Source organism: Trichechus manatus, unplaced genomic scaffold (assembly GCF_000243295.1).
Source record: "Trichechus manatus latirostris isolate Lorelei unplaced genomic scaffold, TriManLat1.0 scaffold00026, whole genome shotgun sequence".
Classification (NCBI taxonomy): Eukaryota; Metazoa; Chordata; class Mammalia; order Sirenia; family Trichechidae; genus Trichechus; species Trichechus manatus.
The window spans coordinates 7068585-7084456 of record NW_004443962.1 but is presented as its reverse complement, the minus strand read 5'-3'; the positions used below and the strand labels follow the sequence as shown (position 1 = coordinate 7084456).

Here is a 15872-nt window from a genome sequence, read left to right as displayed (position 1 = left end):
GCTTTTCCTTCCCTCATCTCCATTCCTTGGCCAGAGAAGCTGGAAGGTATGACAACAGGGGTAGAAACGGGACCACAACAGTTTCCCGTTCCATCCAATGCCCCACTCCCTAATCTACCATTCTTTCCTATTGATAAATGTATGTTTGATTCAGCTGAGTAACTGGAGCACTTGGTTAACTTCCCAGCCATTTAAGCCTAGTGGCAATGCTGTACTTAAAGAGAACATAAATTATCAGCCATCACTTTCTCCTGCCTTCCAGGAGAGACAGCTGGCTCCCTTGTTGTCACCTTCTAATTTAATTCTCCTAATCAACTGTGTGCAAGCAATTAGAAACTAAGCTTTATAGATTTATAAGATGAAACAGAGTAAATAAGCTTTGAGTCAGGGCTTTTAATAAGAAGTTAAACACATGGGCTTTTAATATAAGCATTTGCGACAATTATTTCCTAAGCTCAGGGGACTACTGGGCTTGTTTTCAGAGACAAAGTTAACAGAAGCATAACATGGACAAGTTGGGTATTACTATTCATTTTTAATCAACTATACAAGGCACTTAAATGCTTACTCAGTTTTTTTAATGAGAATTCTATGCAATTAATGAGGAAAATATCTCTCTAAATTTTATTATAGGTTTGTGTCTGTATTATAATGTTCAGAGCTTATGAAAATCCAGAGAAGAAGGATACCTCATGTGTGTTAAGCTGGGCACCTTTACATAGGTTACCTCGCTTAATATTTACAATAGCTTTTCAAGGCAGTAATAGTGTATTTCCATTTAACAGATGAGGAAACTAGGGCTCACCCAAAGTCGCATAGCTAGGAAGTAAGTAAACTGGAATTTCAATCCAGACTTACCCGGCTTGATGCACTTTTTACCACACCATACCATCTTTCAATCTGAAACGGCCCTGGACGTATCAAGAACTCGCCGGACTCATTTCCTTCTCACCACTTACTCTGAGGGCATCCTATCACCACTGCTTGGCTTGGTAAAGCACTCAAACTTGCCTTACTTGGTTATTGCATCTAATGGCTACCATGGGAGAACTTTCTGACTCAGAGTCCCCTTTTCTCCTTTAGGAGGAGTGGACCCTTTCTGCATCTATTTTCCCACTTCCATACAGTATTCACAGCTCAGTGAATTTCAACCCATTCTTTTTTTATTGGGTTATATACACCCACTTAAACTATCTTCCTTCCTCCATTCTTTCTTCAAACCCTTACCTCTCCTCTTTCCTTTACTTTCCCATTTCCATTTGGAAATAACAATAATACTAATAATAATCCTAAATATGGCTGATAAATGTAAAATTAGTGCTAAAGGTACATCTGTAGCAAAGAAAAGAAGGCTGTTAATTTTAAAGTAAAAATAGATTTGAAGATTTGTGCCATAATACTCTAAATTTTAAAGGACACCTAGTTCCCTCGCAGAATAACACGAGTATCCATCTGCAACTTTATCTTTAATTTAACTTGCATTCAAGCATTCAAAAAAACAAACAAGTATTTCTCATTTAAAGATACTACGTTTTTGTTTTTATTAAGTTTTATTTATTGAGTTTGGCAGTAATATTATTTCCCATCAATCTTTTACTGAACAAAGCATTACTTGAACTATATACTATGAATCAATATGGATTGTAATTGACAAGCTTAGAAACCTAAACATCATTGTCTTTGCGATGAAAATAATTTCCCACTCAAAATGTTCTCCCAAATTAAACAATACTCAAAGGGACATATTCTGAAAACAAGTTTTAAAAAAGAAGCTAGATTTCACAAATTATTTCTGATCCAAAGCATACTCAAGAAATTCAAGAAATGCCAGTTAGCTTAATTTAGATATTAACATTTCTAACCTATGTATGAGTCAGTAAGAAATTGCAAGTTAAAAGTATCAGCATTAGAAGTACACCCACTCCTCATTTATCGACATGGTTAGGTTCCAAAGACCAGGTCGTTATGTGAAAATCGGTATTACACAAAAATGGAGGATGACCACATCAGATCACAAAATGGAGGATGACTACATCATTACATAACTGGCAGATTATATCATTACATAACCGCCAAACCACTGAGAATCATGGCCCAGCCAGGTTGACACATAACCTTAACCATCACAGCTGTTACTCTCGCCTTGTACCTCAGCATTTGTTACTGTCAGACATACATCATTAATGTGCAAAATAGTCAGATTTTTTACTATTGTCGTAAATGCAAAATGTTGAATAATGAGACAGTCGACAAGTGAGGAGTCAGTGTATAAATATCAGTTTCAGGATCATTTGATTAAATGAAGCAAGAGATGAACTCCATTATCAATACCAGAACCTTTAACAAATTTGTCATTTGTCATTTCTAAAAAGTTCTACTGTTTTCTATTCTCGCTCATCCTTCAGAAGTATAATTTTGATCTAAGCAAAAACTGCCTCATCTCTAATTTAAAACAGAACCTACTTCTTGTCTAGGCACATTCCACATTTAGAATCTTTTTCAAATATATCTTTGCATAACAACCATTTTGGGTCCATAAAGCATATCTTGTAAACTGTACCCTTGCTGATTTTAAAAGTGCTGTTGTTGTGTGCTATCGAGTCAATTCATTGAAAGTGTTACTATTTCAAAACATACAAATAGAAGCATCATTCACAATAAAGGCAACTGGATAAAATGGCCGGCCTTTCTGATTAGTGCTACCAAAAATAAAAGATGTTCAAATAATAAACACGTTAAGATCAATCATTTTATACAGTATGACAATAAAAAAGAAACTATGATGAGCTTTTAACCACAGAAAAATAATTTATAAATTTTAAGTCAAAGTTAACAGGCATTTCTGTATCTATACTGAAGCCTCCCTCACATAAAGCATAATCTAAGTATATTCTGCATTCCAAGTAATTGTCACCAATGTGTTCTAAAACAATGTAAGAACAAAAAATAGTGGTATTCAGAATTAAAACATCAAACATATGGCAACTTAAACTGTTATGAAACAACTGTAATTTATTTTAAAAGAGGGAGGGTTAAGAGGGTCAAGCACAAAAGAATCCTACATTCTGCTAATCTAGTTGTTACATCTATCATATTTTATGCCAATATCAACAATTCAAATATTAAAATGCAAATACAGGTTCTATTAGGAAACTGAATTTTCTATACTCTTGCATAATAAAAAGGAAGACAAAAAATACTTCTTAAAACAAACATCCCTGTACACTATCAATGAATGTTAAAAAATTAATGGTTATTTTAATATTTACTATATAGTAATCAGGACTTATTCAATAACAGAAGAACTGTTAACTATATAAATCAACATTATTTTGCCTTTTTAACAAATCAAATCAATGCTATCTCACGTTAATAGTACAAACCCTATTTGTGAAGTACAATAGGATTAAAGATGCCTTCATTGCCATCAAAGCCAAAAACATCTCTACTGTTTTATAATCATTTAACAATAAACTTAAATCAACAGACCTAATACAAAAACTGTATACAAGTATGAAACAAATTTATGAAAACTAATTGCTATGTGAAGTCTTTTTTAAAAAGGTACCAAGTATAATGTATACTGACATAAAATAAGGTAGAAAATTGACAACTTGAGTTTCCAACTCTTTAATAAATTGTGTGATAGAAATATATAATATTTGATACTTGTTTCAAAGTATATATTATTCACAGTATTCACATTAAGACAAGCACCATAAAATGTAATGTATAATAAAATATTTTTCATCTAGAAAGTATGATTTAAAGTATTTAATGTCTTTGGGAACAAGTTGTTCTGATTATATCTAAATATTTAGAACAGATTCTTTAGAATTAGAAGCAATCTTTTACACGTCATTTAGCTTTATACAGTGAAACTCATGAGAGCCGGAACTCTATGGGATTGCTTTCTTTTTCCTGGTCTTGCAAGTTTTCCGCCTTTGACAGGGTGCAGTCTTACCACTTCTCTATTACTGGAAAATATTTTTGTGTTCCTTCTCTTGACAGGTTGCCGCCTTAAACAGGTTTCAGCTTTCGCAGATTTTACTGTATGTAGCTAAAAAGACCTTCCCACCCACAGCCCCTCACTCTTGCTTTAAAGCGAGTCTAAAATTTTAGACGAATCACTTCAACTTAATGTCAATAAAACAAAATGATGAATTATTTCAAGTCAATTTTAACTTTCAACATGTTACCCCATCTTATGATAACAAGACTAGCAGTGTTTAGTCAACGAACCATGATGACTTTCCAAATTATTGATGAATTTACAAAGTATTGTTGGAGGCCAAAAGTTAATGTCTTCGGCAATAAAAATTATATTATAAAGTAAATCTAATACAAATCCTAACATGACAGACAGATTGCCGATCCCCAGAATGTCTTCTCCTTCTTACTCAATAACCAAATTTTAAGTGAGACACATAGCTACTAGGTTAAGACACATTTCTCAGTCTCCCTCGCAACTAGTTGCGGCCATGTGACTAAGTTATAGCCATTAGGATTACAGGAAAGAAGAATGGCCTCCTCTTTTCCATCTTCCTTTTGGCTAGAGTCAGACATGATGGTAACCATCTTGGATCAGAGTCAGAAGCCACATATTAAGAATGGCAGAACGAGACAAAGGAGCCTGGGTCATAATAATTTTAGAGTCTCCATAAAATCCCTGGATTGTTTACTTGGACTTTTCAAGTAAATATTTTTTAAGGTCTGTCTTTTTAAGCTTCTGCCACAACAAACAAATCTATATCCTAACTAATACATCTAATATAAATGACCACTTAATTAATTATCTACATGACTGCTTCTTTACATTAATGTAGACAAGCATACAATATGTACAAATATAAAAAAACTGGTATGTTCTTTTCACTTTTCAAAAATTATAAAGCAAATGCCATTAAATTTGACCAATAGACCTAATTCTCCCAAAAATGAAAATAGTGTTTCCCTGGAAATTCTGGAAAATATAATGTGTGTGCACGCATGCGCATTGGGATAGGGGTAAAAAATGCAATAACCTACTAAGGAAAAGGGTTAAACAAGAAAACAATCTCTCACTTAAAATTCACATAAGATTACATGATAAGCTACAGATGTTTTCTTAATATCTAAAACTATATCACTATTAACCAACTCTCCCTTAAAATTGTTTTCTGAAGAAAAAAATTAAATCTCACATTTCTTCCAGATATAAACACTAAACCGTAGAAAAACTACTGTACAAATTCAGTATGAAGTTCTAGCAATCAAAAAATGCTTTCATATTTGAAAAAAATCTACTTATATATGATTATGAAAAACAAGAATTGAAGTTACCTGAGACTAAGGTAAAAATGAAGACTTCAAGGAAGGGAATGCTGTAGAGTTGAAAAAGAAATCATGGTTGAGTTTCCACCTTTCACAGGCTTCAGAAACCCTCAATACCACCTTAATCACTTATGTCATCCAATTCCTATCCAAAAACAAAAACAAACAAACAAAAATACACATTACTTATAAGGGAAAAATACCATATAAGTACAATATGGTAAAGCAGGTATGAATACTAAAGTGATCACTCTTTGTAAATATTAAGCTATGTCTGAACGACCAAAGCACTGACTTGTTTTTAGGTCTGAAATTGGGAAAATATAGTAGTGGTAAGTGATTAACTGTAAAATAATCCTGGTCTTATAAGAATAATTTACCTAGATCTGGAGTCTATAGCTTCAGAGATATCAGATGTTTAAGGAAATTCACAGAGTTACAGACCTTACAGAGTTAAAGAGAAAGCAAAGATTAAAGAACCACTTAAAACACATTATTCGTATTTGCTTTATAGAGTCTGTGAAGTGAAGACAGAAATAAATAAACGTCTGGGCTTACAAACAACAAAAAGAACTAGTGGCATTCAGAATACACGTGTGTACACAACAGAAAGGACAAGAGTTGTAAAAATATATTAATACCTAGACACAGAAACATCATTAGTAATCTCTGGCAGGGAGAGTTGACAAAAAAGACAGGAATAGTGATATAGAAAGTGTGTACCATATCCAAAAAAACGAAGACCAGAGACTGTATGCAAGAAGGAAACTACCTGACTATTTCTGGGCATAGTAACAGCCTAAAGCATTTGTGGAATTTCCTACTCTGGAGGTATGTAAAAGTATTAGATTCCCATCTAGCAAGGATAGTCTGTACATACACGCAGTCCCCAAGTTATGAAAATCCGATTTACATACAACCTGTAGTTACAAACCAACCAATGGTTCATAATAACAAATGGGCGCTACTTTGTGACATGCATCAAAATGTTATTATTATGAGGTTAAAGATGTTTTAGTGAATCTGGAAGTGTTTATTTAGTGCTGTTATGCAAAGAAAGGTACTCTATATACTACATACTAAAACAAACATTTGATTAACTCATGTTAGATACAAACCATACCTAACTGTTCCAACTTAAGTACAAATTCGACTTAAAGACAGATTTAGGAACAGAACTTGTTCATAATCTGGGGACTGCCTGTAACCTTCAAAGGAAGCTTGGAGACCAGATAATATATTAATGATTTTATATCAGTTCCCAATGGTGCAAAGGCAAGAATAATCTTTCTTGTCTAGAGTAAAACCAGTAATAATTGCATCTTTGAACTTCAGAAACTATCATATTAATCATACTTTATTTTTTAAATATTTCAACATTGTATACATATTCTTAAGACATTTTAAACTCTAATAAAGCTATTCACCCCTCAGTACTTTTCCATTTCAAAATGTGGCAGGATATTCATGTTCGTCTATTTTTCCAGATAAACTTTTGTACAAAACAGAACTTGTTATTTTTTTCAACAGGATCATACCAAATATATGAATCAAAGTGAAATGACAACAGTATCAACAACAGCCTTGGGATCGGGGGAATATCACAATTCTGAGTTGTTACAATACATTATCTAAAATGCCCAGTTTTCAACAATAAATTATGATATATAAAGAAAAGGAAAGAGTGAACCTAATTCCCGTATTTTTACACAAATAATGTGTGTGTATATGTTTCTTTGCCAACCACACAACCCCTTGCACATTGTTTTCCTATGCACGATATGCATGTTATATGTGTGGGCATGTTAATTTGCGAAAAATATAACACTGGAAAAATAGCAGTCAATATAAAGTGTTTCTAAGTGCCCCCAGTTGCTGGTTTAAGCAAAGACTTCAAGCCAGCTATTATGTATGTGTTAAAAGAAATAAAACTAAGTTTTCAAAATTAAAAGAAATTATGGAACCAACAAATCAACAAATAGAGATTCTCAATAAGGGCACAGAAATTATTTAAAGAAACAAATGAAAATTCTGAAGGTGAAGAATACAATACTGAGATAAAACATTCACTACATGAATTTACTGAAGTGCAAATTCAAGACGGCAGACAAAAGAAACTATGACCTTAAAGGCATATCAATAGAAATTATCCAATCTGAAGAACAGAGAGAAAAGAATTTGAAGAAAAATGAACAGAGCTTCAAAGACCTGTGAAACAACACCCAGCTTACCAACATTTCTGGAGTCCCAGAAGGAGAGAAGAAAGAGAATGGCGTAGAAAAAGATGTTAATAAAACACTGGCAAAAATTTCCCAAATTTGATTTTCAAAAAAAGCAAAAACAAAAAATCAACTTACAGATCCAAGCAGCTCAATAAACCTCAAGGAGGAGAAACACAGAGACCTCCACCTAGACACGTCATAGTCAAAATGTCAAAGGCAAACGCAAGGAGAAAATTCTTGAAAGGAGCAAGAGAAAAATGACTCGGCATGCAGAGAAACATCAATACGATTAATGGATGACTTCCAATTAGAAACAAGAGAGGCCAGAAGACAGTGGAATCACATACTCAAAGTGTCAAAAGAAAAAAGCACTGTCAAACAAAAAAGCAACAAAACTACCCTTCAAAATGAAGGCGTAATAAAGATATTCTCAGACAAAGACTGACAGAAATTTGCTAACAGACCTGCCTTACAAGAAACACTAAGGGAAGTTCTTGAAGTTGAAAGGAAATGAAATCAAACAGTAACTCAAGTCCACCGGACAAAACAAAGAACACCAGAAATGGTAAGTACATGAGTTAATCTAAAAGAATCTATACGTGTATTTTCTCGTTTCTTCTCTTAACTTCTTTAAAAGACATAAGGATGCATAAAGCAATGATTACACCACTATATGGCTGGGTTGATAACATATATAGATGAAACATGTTGTTGTTAGTTGCCGTTGAGTGGATTCCAACTCATAGCAACCCTGTGTGTCCAGAATAGAACTGCGCTCCACAGAGCTTTCAAGGCTGTGAGCTTTCAAAAGCAGATGGCCCGGCCTGTCTTCCAAGGCGCCACTGAGTGGGTTCGAACTGTCCATCTTTTGGCTAGCAGTGGCGCACCTAACCATTTGTACCCCCCAGGAGGAGGGAGAGAATGGAGCCACACTGGAGCAGTTTCTACTCCACAGAACAACAACATGCATTATGTAAAGCACACGTGGCACTTTCCCCAGAATAAACCACATGCTAGGCCATAAAACAAGCATCAACAAATTTAAAAGGACTGAAGCCATACAAAGTATGTTCTCTAACCACGACAAAATTAATTATCAACTATACTGGAAACTGGGAAATCCTCAAATGTTTGAAAATTAAACTTCAAATTTCTAAATAACCTATGGGTCAAAAGGGAAATTAGAAAACATTTTGAAAAAAATGAAAACAAAAACAAAACATATCAAAATTTATAGAAAATATATCAAAATTACTCAGAAATTTATAGCCTTAAGCACACTTATTAGAAGAGTCTCAAATCAATAACCTAAGCCTCCACCATAAGAAACTAGAAGGAAAAACAAACTGAACCCTAAAGCAAGCAGAAGAAAGGAAATAATAAAGATTAAAGCAGAAATTAATAAAATATGAAACAGAAAAAACATTGGTTCTTTGAAAAGAGCAACAAAATTTGACAAGTTTTTTTAGCTAGATGACTATGAAAAAAGAGAAACAACACAAAGTACCAAAATCACAAAAGAGGTGGCATTACATGAGGCCCTACAGAAATTAAAAAAGAATTATAAGGGAATGTTATAAATAGATTTATGCCAACAAATTAGACAACTTGCATGGAATGGACAAATTCCTTAAAAGACACAAATTACCAAAATAGACTCAAGAAGAAATAGAAAACCTGAATACAACAAATAAACTGAATTAGTACTTAAAAATCTTCCCACAAAGAAAACCCCAGGCCCAGACGGCTTCACTAATGAAGTCTAACAAATATTTTAAAAGAAATACCAAACCTTTACATACTCCTTTAAAAAACAGAGGAAAAGGGTATACTTCACAACGCAATTTATGAAGCCAGTATTACCTTTACACCAAAGTTACAAAAAGACATCACAAAACTACAGACCAATATCCCTCATGAACACAGATGCAAAAATCTTTAACAAAGTATTAGGAAATTGAATTCAGCAACATATAAAAAGGATTATACACTGTGACCAAGTAGGATTTATCCCAGGAATGCAAATTGGTTCAACATCTGAAAATTAATTAATGTAATACATCATATTAACAGGATAAAGAACAAAAAACCACATGAACATCTCAACAGACACAAAAAAGCATTTGACAAAATTGAAAACCCATTCATGATTAAAAAAAACTCTCAGGAAATCAGGACTAGAAGGGAACTTCCTCAACATGATAAAAGGCATCTATGAAAAACCTACAGTTAAAATAATAGTGAATGGTTAAAGATTGAATGTTTTCCTCCTAAAAATCAGAAACCACACACCACTTCTATTCAACATTGTACTGGAGGTTCTAGCTAGTACAATAAAAAAGAGGGAAAAAAGCAATTAAAGGCATCCAGACTATAAAGGGAAAAGTAAAATTGTCTTTATTTGCTAATGACATGACCTTGTATGTAGAAAATTCCCAACAAATCCACAAAAAACCTACTGGAACTAATAAACAAGTTCAGCAAGGTCTTCCTATGCAAGAATTTGAAATGATTCAAATTTTCTTTATCACTCAGTAGAGTTTCAAAATTTTCTTTAAGTAGGTTCTATATACTTATTAAATTTGCTCCCAGGCATTTTATCTTTTAGTTGTTAATGGGAATGTATATTTTTTCTTCCATTATTAGTCCTATTGTGTGCTATTTATATAAAAGAAACATAATTATTTATGTACATTAATTTTATGAGCAGTTCCTTTACAGAATTCTCTTAATACTATCAGTACAAGAATAGGCAGGTAGATGAACCAAATAAAACCGATTTCAGAAACAGGCCCCCAAAAGACATGGAAATTTTGTGTATGACAAATGCAGCATTTCAAATATGTGGAGAAGAAATGCATCATTCAATAACTGAAGTGAGGACAACTGGCTAGCCATCTGGGAAAAAAGTGAAGCTGAATCTCCACATTGTATTGCTTTTCAAGTACCATAGTTAACTGAATCTAAAACTACCAATCTTAAGACACACAACTATTTTATGTGGAAGAAAGGAAGGCAAGGAGGAAATGTCAAACTATGACATGCCAGGGATTTATGTCATTCAGAGATGTTAGAATGTGGGGGGAAAGTCAGTCCTACAAGCAATAATGAAGACTTTATAAACCTTAGAGAACCCCCCCACGTCATAAAAGAAAACATCACTAAATCAACCATAAAAAACTAAGACTTCCGTAAGGCCAAAACACAAACGAAATCAAAGATAAGCAAACACTTAGCAAAAATATTTGTCTAACAAATGACAAGGGGCTCATTTCCTTAATATACAAATCAAAAACACCAAACCCACTGCCTTCGAGTCAATTCCAACTCATAGCAACCCTACAAGACAGAGCAGAACTGCCCCACAGGGTTTCCAAGGAGCACCTGGTGGACTCCAACGGCCGACCTTTTGGTTAGCAGCTGTAGTTCTTAACCACTACGCCACGAGGGCTCCTAATATACAAACAGGCCCCGAAAAGTGAAAAGCATGACCACATAGATCACTGAAAAAACGCACATAGCGAACAATGAAAAAAATGTTCAAACTCACTCACAATGAAAGGAAAGCAAAGCAAAACAACATAAAACTGGCAAATATTAAAAAGCTGGACACTAGCTAATACTGACAAGGAGATAAACAGATTCTCATTCTCATAGACTATTGATAACTAGGTCAATTTTTTGAGAATTTGGCAGTTCATCCATCAAAATGTTAAATGTACATACTCTTTGACCCAATAATTTTCCCCTCAGGAATTAATACTGCAGATATACTTTTAAAATACCTGCAAAGATGTACCCAAGAATATTCACTACATTCCCATTCACAATAGCAAAAAAACTGACAACCCAAATATCTATAAATACATGACCAGCTAAATTACGTTACATACAAATACGGGAAAACTACAGAGTGAAATGAAGGGAACAATATAGAAAGTTTAAAAAAAAGCATGCTGCAGAACAATAGGTATGGTGTGATCTCATCTGCATAAAGAATATGTAAATAAAGATATACATATAAATGTTTGCATACGTATGATAATTTTTAGAAGGGCATACACACACACAAATGTTAACAGGGAATGAGAATGGGGAAAAAGCCTTTGACCTTATAACATTCTCTACTGCTTAAGTCTGTACTCATAAACTTGGGTGAGGAGTGAAAAGGTCGAACATGACAATTATCAAAAGGTATGGAAAAAGAGGGAAATCCTAACATAAGTCATTTAAATTGCTACTATTTCCACATCCTCAAGTTTTAAAAGAATTTGCAAGCAAAACAGTCACTGAGAAACTTTAGAATTTTTATGATCATCTATAATTTACACGAGGATATAAGCCACTGGCAGATATGTAAATACCTTGAAAACTGTTAAATATTTCATTTTCTTTCACTTTGTTTGAAAAATAAAAGCACAGTTTTAATATACGCATCCCCATTGACCCCGCTGCTGTCAAGGTGACTCTGACTCATAGCGACCCCATCAGACAGAGCAGAAGTGCCCCATAGCGTTTCCAAGGAGCGCCCAGTGGATTCGAACTGCCGATCTTTTGCTTGGCAGCCGTAGCTCTTAACCACTGAGCCACTAGGGTTCCAACACATGCACCAAAATAGGCCAAAAAGAAAAGAAAGGATCATCTACCTTACTAACATAAGAGAACTGGAGTCCGAAAAGTAATATGCAAGTAATCTGGTTAAGTGAGAGAATATATTGGACTTTATACTATAACATCAATAACATTAATTCTTTTCAATGTACAAATATTTATATCTATATATATGATACTATGCTATTTGTATGAGTCCCTGGGTGGTGCAAGTGGTTAAATGCTCTACTACTAGCCAAAAGATTGGAGATTCTAAACCACCCAGAGGCTTCAACAAACAGAAATTTATTTTCTCACAGTTTAGGAGGCTAGAAGTCCGAAATCAGGGCATCAGCTCTAGGGGAAGGCTTTCTCTCTCTGGCTCTGAGGGAAGGTCCTTGTCCCTTTTCAGCTCTGTTCCTCGGTTCCTTGGCAATCTTCACATGGTGTGGCATCTATCTTGCCCCATCTGTGCTTCCTTGCTTCTGTGCCTAATCTGCTCCTTTAATTTCTCAGAAGTGATTGGCTTAAGAGACATCCTACGCTGATATGCCCTAATTAACATAACAAAGAAAAATCTATTCCCAAATGACATTACATCCACAGGCATAAGGGTTACGATTCCAAGACATATTTTGAAGGGACGCAATTCAATCCGTAACATTCTACCCTTTGATTCCCTAAAATTCATGTCCTTCCCGCATGCAGAACCTCCATCACATCATCCCAAAAGTCTTAACCCATTCCAGCATCAACTCTAAATCTAAAATCTCATCTTCGGAATCATCTAGATCAAGTATGCAGGAGACTTTGAGCGCATTCCATCCTAGCGATCTGCTTCTGAAAGGTCAAAACCCTATGGTCTAGTTCTACTCTGCACACAAAGTCATCATGCGTCGAATGACTCAAAGGCAACCAACAACAATACGTATTTATACATCATATCCATGCCATATATAGGTGGGTATAAAAGGAAAAGGGATTGTCCAGTAAACACAGCGTATGAACCAACAGTAGGTGTGTTCATGTGCAAGCACCTGAGCATCTGCCTGGTACAGGTAAAAATTAAAGATGGAATAAACAGTGTTGGAATACCTCTATAAAGTATAGCAGGCAAATGCCCATCCCGCCAGATCACTTGGCTGAATTTCCAGGCTGCAGATTCCTCCCTTAATCCTACAAAAGTACAAAAATACAGGTTAACCCCAAAAGAGTCAGGATTAGATATATTCTAGAGTCAGGTAAAATAGTTATATTTAAATGTGCTAAATCTGACAAAAATCCTTCCATGGTAGATACTTACAGATTAAATAAAATTAGTAGCAAGTAATGCTTAGTCCAACTGTAATGAACCATCAGTGCTAAATGATATCACAAAGATAAAAAATGACTCATGCACTAATTGGACTTTTTCAAACTTAACTTCTAGTTGAGGATTAAAATTTCTTTAAAATCAAGAAAATAACCTACAATATCTTAAAATGGGAAGAACACAAAATGTCTGTTGTTAAGATCATATTTTGACTCTCCATTACTAAAATAATATTTCTTTAATTTTTTTTTGGTAACATACATATAACAGAAAATGTGTCATTTTAACCATTTTAAATGTACAATTCAGTGGCATTAATCACATTCACAATGCTGTACAACCATCACCACTATCCATTTCCAAAAGTGTTTCATCACCCCAAACAGAAACTCCGTCAAGGACTCCTTAAGCAATAATTCCCCATTCCTTCCCCCCAGTCTCTGGTAACCACTAATAAACTTCATCTCTTTGCATTTGCCTATTATACAATTTCATACAAGTGGGAGCATACAATATTTGTTCTGTCTGATGTTATCTCCCTTGGCATAATGTTTTCACAGCTCATCCATGTGGTAGCATGTATCAGAACATCATTATTTCTTTATGGCTGAAAAATATTCCACTGTACGTATATACCACATTTTGCTTATCCATTCATCTGCTGATGGACACTTGGGTGGTTTCTAATAAAATTCTTTCAAAAATCCCATAGTAACACCTCCCTCAGATCAATAATCTAAATATATTAAGGTTTTAGTTTTTGAAAAATATATTTAAAAATTTCAAGGCAAAGGGTATTTAATAATGCTAAAATGAACTATAGATACTTTTTAAATGTCATGCTGTAATCACCACTTAAGCAGAGACTAACACAAAAAATAAACACCCTATGTTGGTGTTGCACTGATATCGGACAAGTGATATAGATCACTTTCTTCTTACAACTGGTACATTTTTTTCCTTGTACATGAAATAAAAGTAATGAAGATTGAAAGCTGAATTATCAGAAACAAAGAACAGGCCAAAGAAATATTACTCAGAAAAAATAGGTAAAGCATTTCGTATTAACAGCCCTAACCCATATTCTAGCGCTAAATAAATATTGTACGAATCACTAAAAGCTGTAAGTGTAAAAGAAGAACAATGGAAGAAATTTTAAATCTTTAGAAAATAACCAAGTATATAAACTCAAGATTGTGTTTATATAATTTTATCCAGGGATTACAAACACTACAGCCTTTCTGATAATTTGCATTTTCTAGTGCTTAGCCAGTCGGTAGCTTTGCTGCTTAACTAGTTACAGAGAGGACATCTGTTTTAAATATTTATAAGTTCTTAATTGTCTACCTCAAAGTTTTGTAGTCAAGCATTCAAAAGCAGACATACCGTTATCTTCAATTATGCAAAATTAGTTTTTAAATCTTATTTCTATAGCAACAGTACCAAAAAGATCATAAAAGTCATAAAATTTTACTCTTATAGAAGACTTTATTAAAAGGAGATAAAGTAATGCAAAACTGTATCTATACTACACTGCTATTCACTATTAAATTTGTGTGTGTTTTCCAACTTGAAGCAAATAAAATTTCTTCAAATTATGTATTTTAGTATAGATTGAGTCTTTTTAGAAGTTGATATGAAATCTGATATATCTACCCACGATCAAGACATTATAACATCTAATCACATAATACAGTAACACCTACAAACTGGACAAATATTTTTAAAATATTAATATTTTGTTGAATGCATCTCCCAAAAAGCCCACTCACCTTCTTGCATCACTTTTTACTAAAAGCCCTAGATTAAGGCTGTCATACATCAAAGAACATAACTAGGTATGTTAAAAGGAAACAAAAATAGAGCAGCAAGAAGGAAACATCTCTCTCTCTCTCTCTCACACTCTCACACACACACACACACACACTCTAATATAACCTCAAAGTCCACATCCGTAAACATAAATTTTGGAATATCTTTCCTATCACAACCCTTCCTCTACTGTGGAAACCCACAATTTCCCCCTAGAAAAGTAAGATTGCAAAAGTTGAAGTTTTAGAATTATTGTAGCAAGATCCAGATGATAGAGATGTGTTAGTAGTAGACACCCCACAAAAATTATCAAGAATATTAATTTCTAAGGTAATAAAGTTTTTTTGTTTTTTTTTTAATGGTGGAAGAAAATTTGACAAATCAACTCTTCATTTAGAAACACTAACTTCTACTAATGTAGAACAGGCTTATTCTTATTTTGGGCCAATTTATACTCACTTAGAAAATTAAGGACAGTAAAGGCAGAACTCACCACCTGTCTGTCAGTTTGTCGTACTGTGGTGGCTTACGTGATGCTGTGATGCTGGAAGCTATGCCACTGGTACTTCAAATACTAGCAGGGTCACCCATGGTGCACAGATTTCAGCAGAGCTTCCAGACTA

At 34.0% G+C, this 15872-nt stretch overlaps 1 protein-coding gene across 6 annotated transcripts in view; it reads right to left on the bottom strand.

Annotated features, from left to right (window-relative positions):
- ZNF148 (zinc finger protein 148) overlaps window positions 1-15872 on the bottom strand; it is a 145684-nt gene that overhangs the window by 99724 nt on the left and 30088 nt on the right. For 4 of the 6 annotated variants that reach the window (XM_004373607.1, XM_023728781.1, XM_023728779.1 and 1 more), the window contains 2 exons: window positions 13221-13301; window positions 5323-5458 (listed from right to left, as the gene is read on the bottom strand). Coding sequence is in view for 2 of the 6 variants with exons in the window: in XM_023728783.1 (XP_023584551.1) it covers window positions 13221-13250 (30 nt within the window). In the remaining 4 variants the exon portion in view is untranslated. The remainder of the gene's footprint in view (window positions 1-5322; window positions 5459-13220; window positions 13302-15872) is intronic. The other 2 variants (XM_023728783.1, XM_023728782.1) reach the window with 1 other exon arrangement.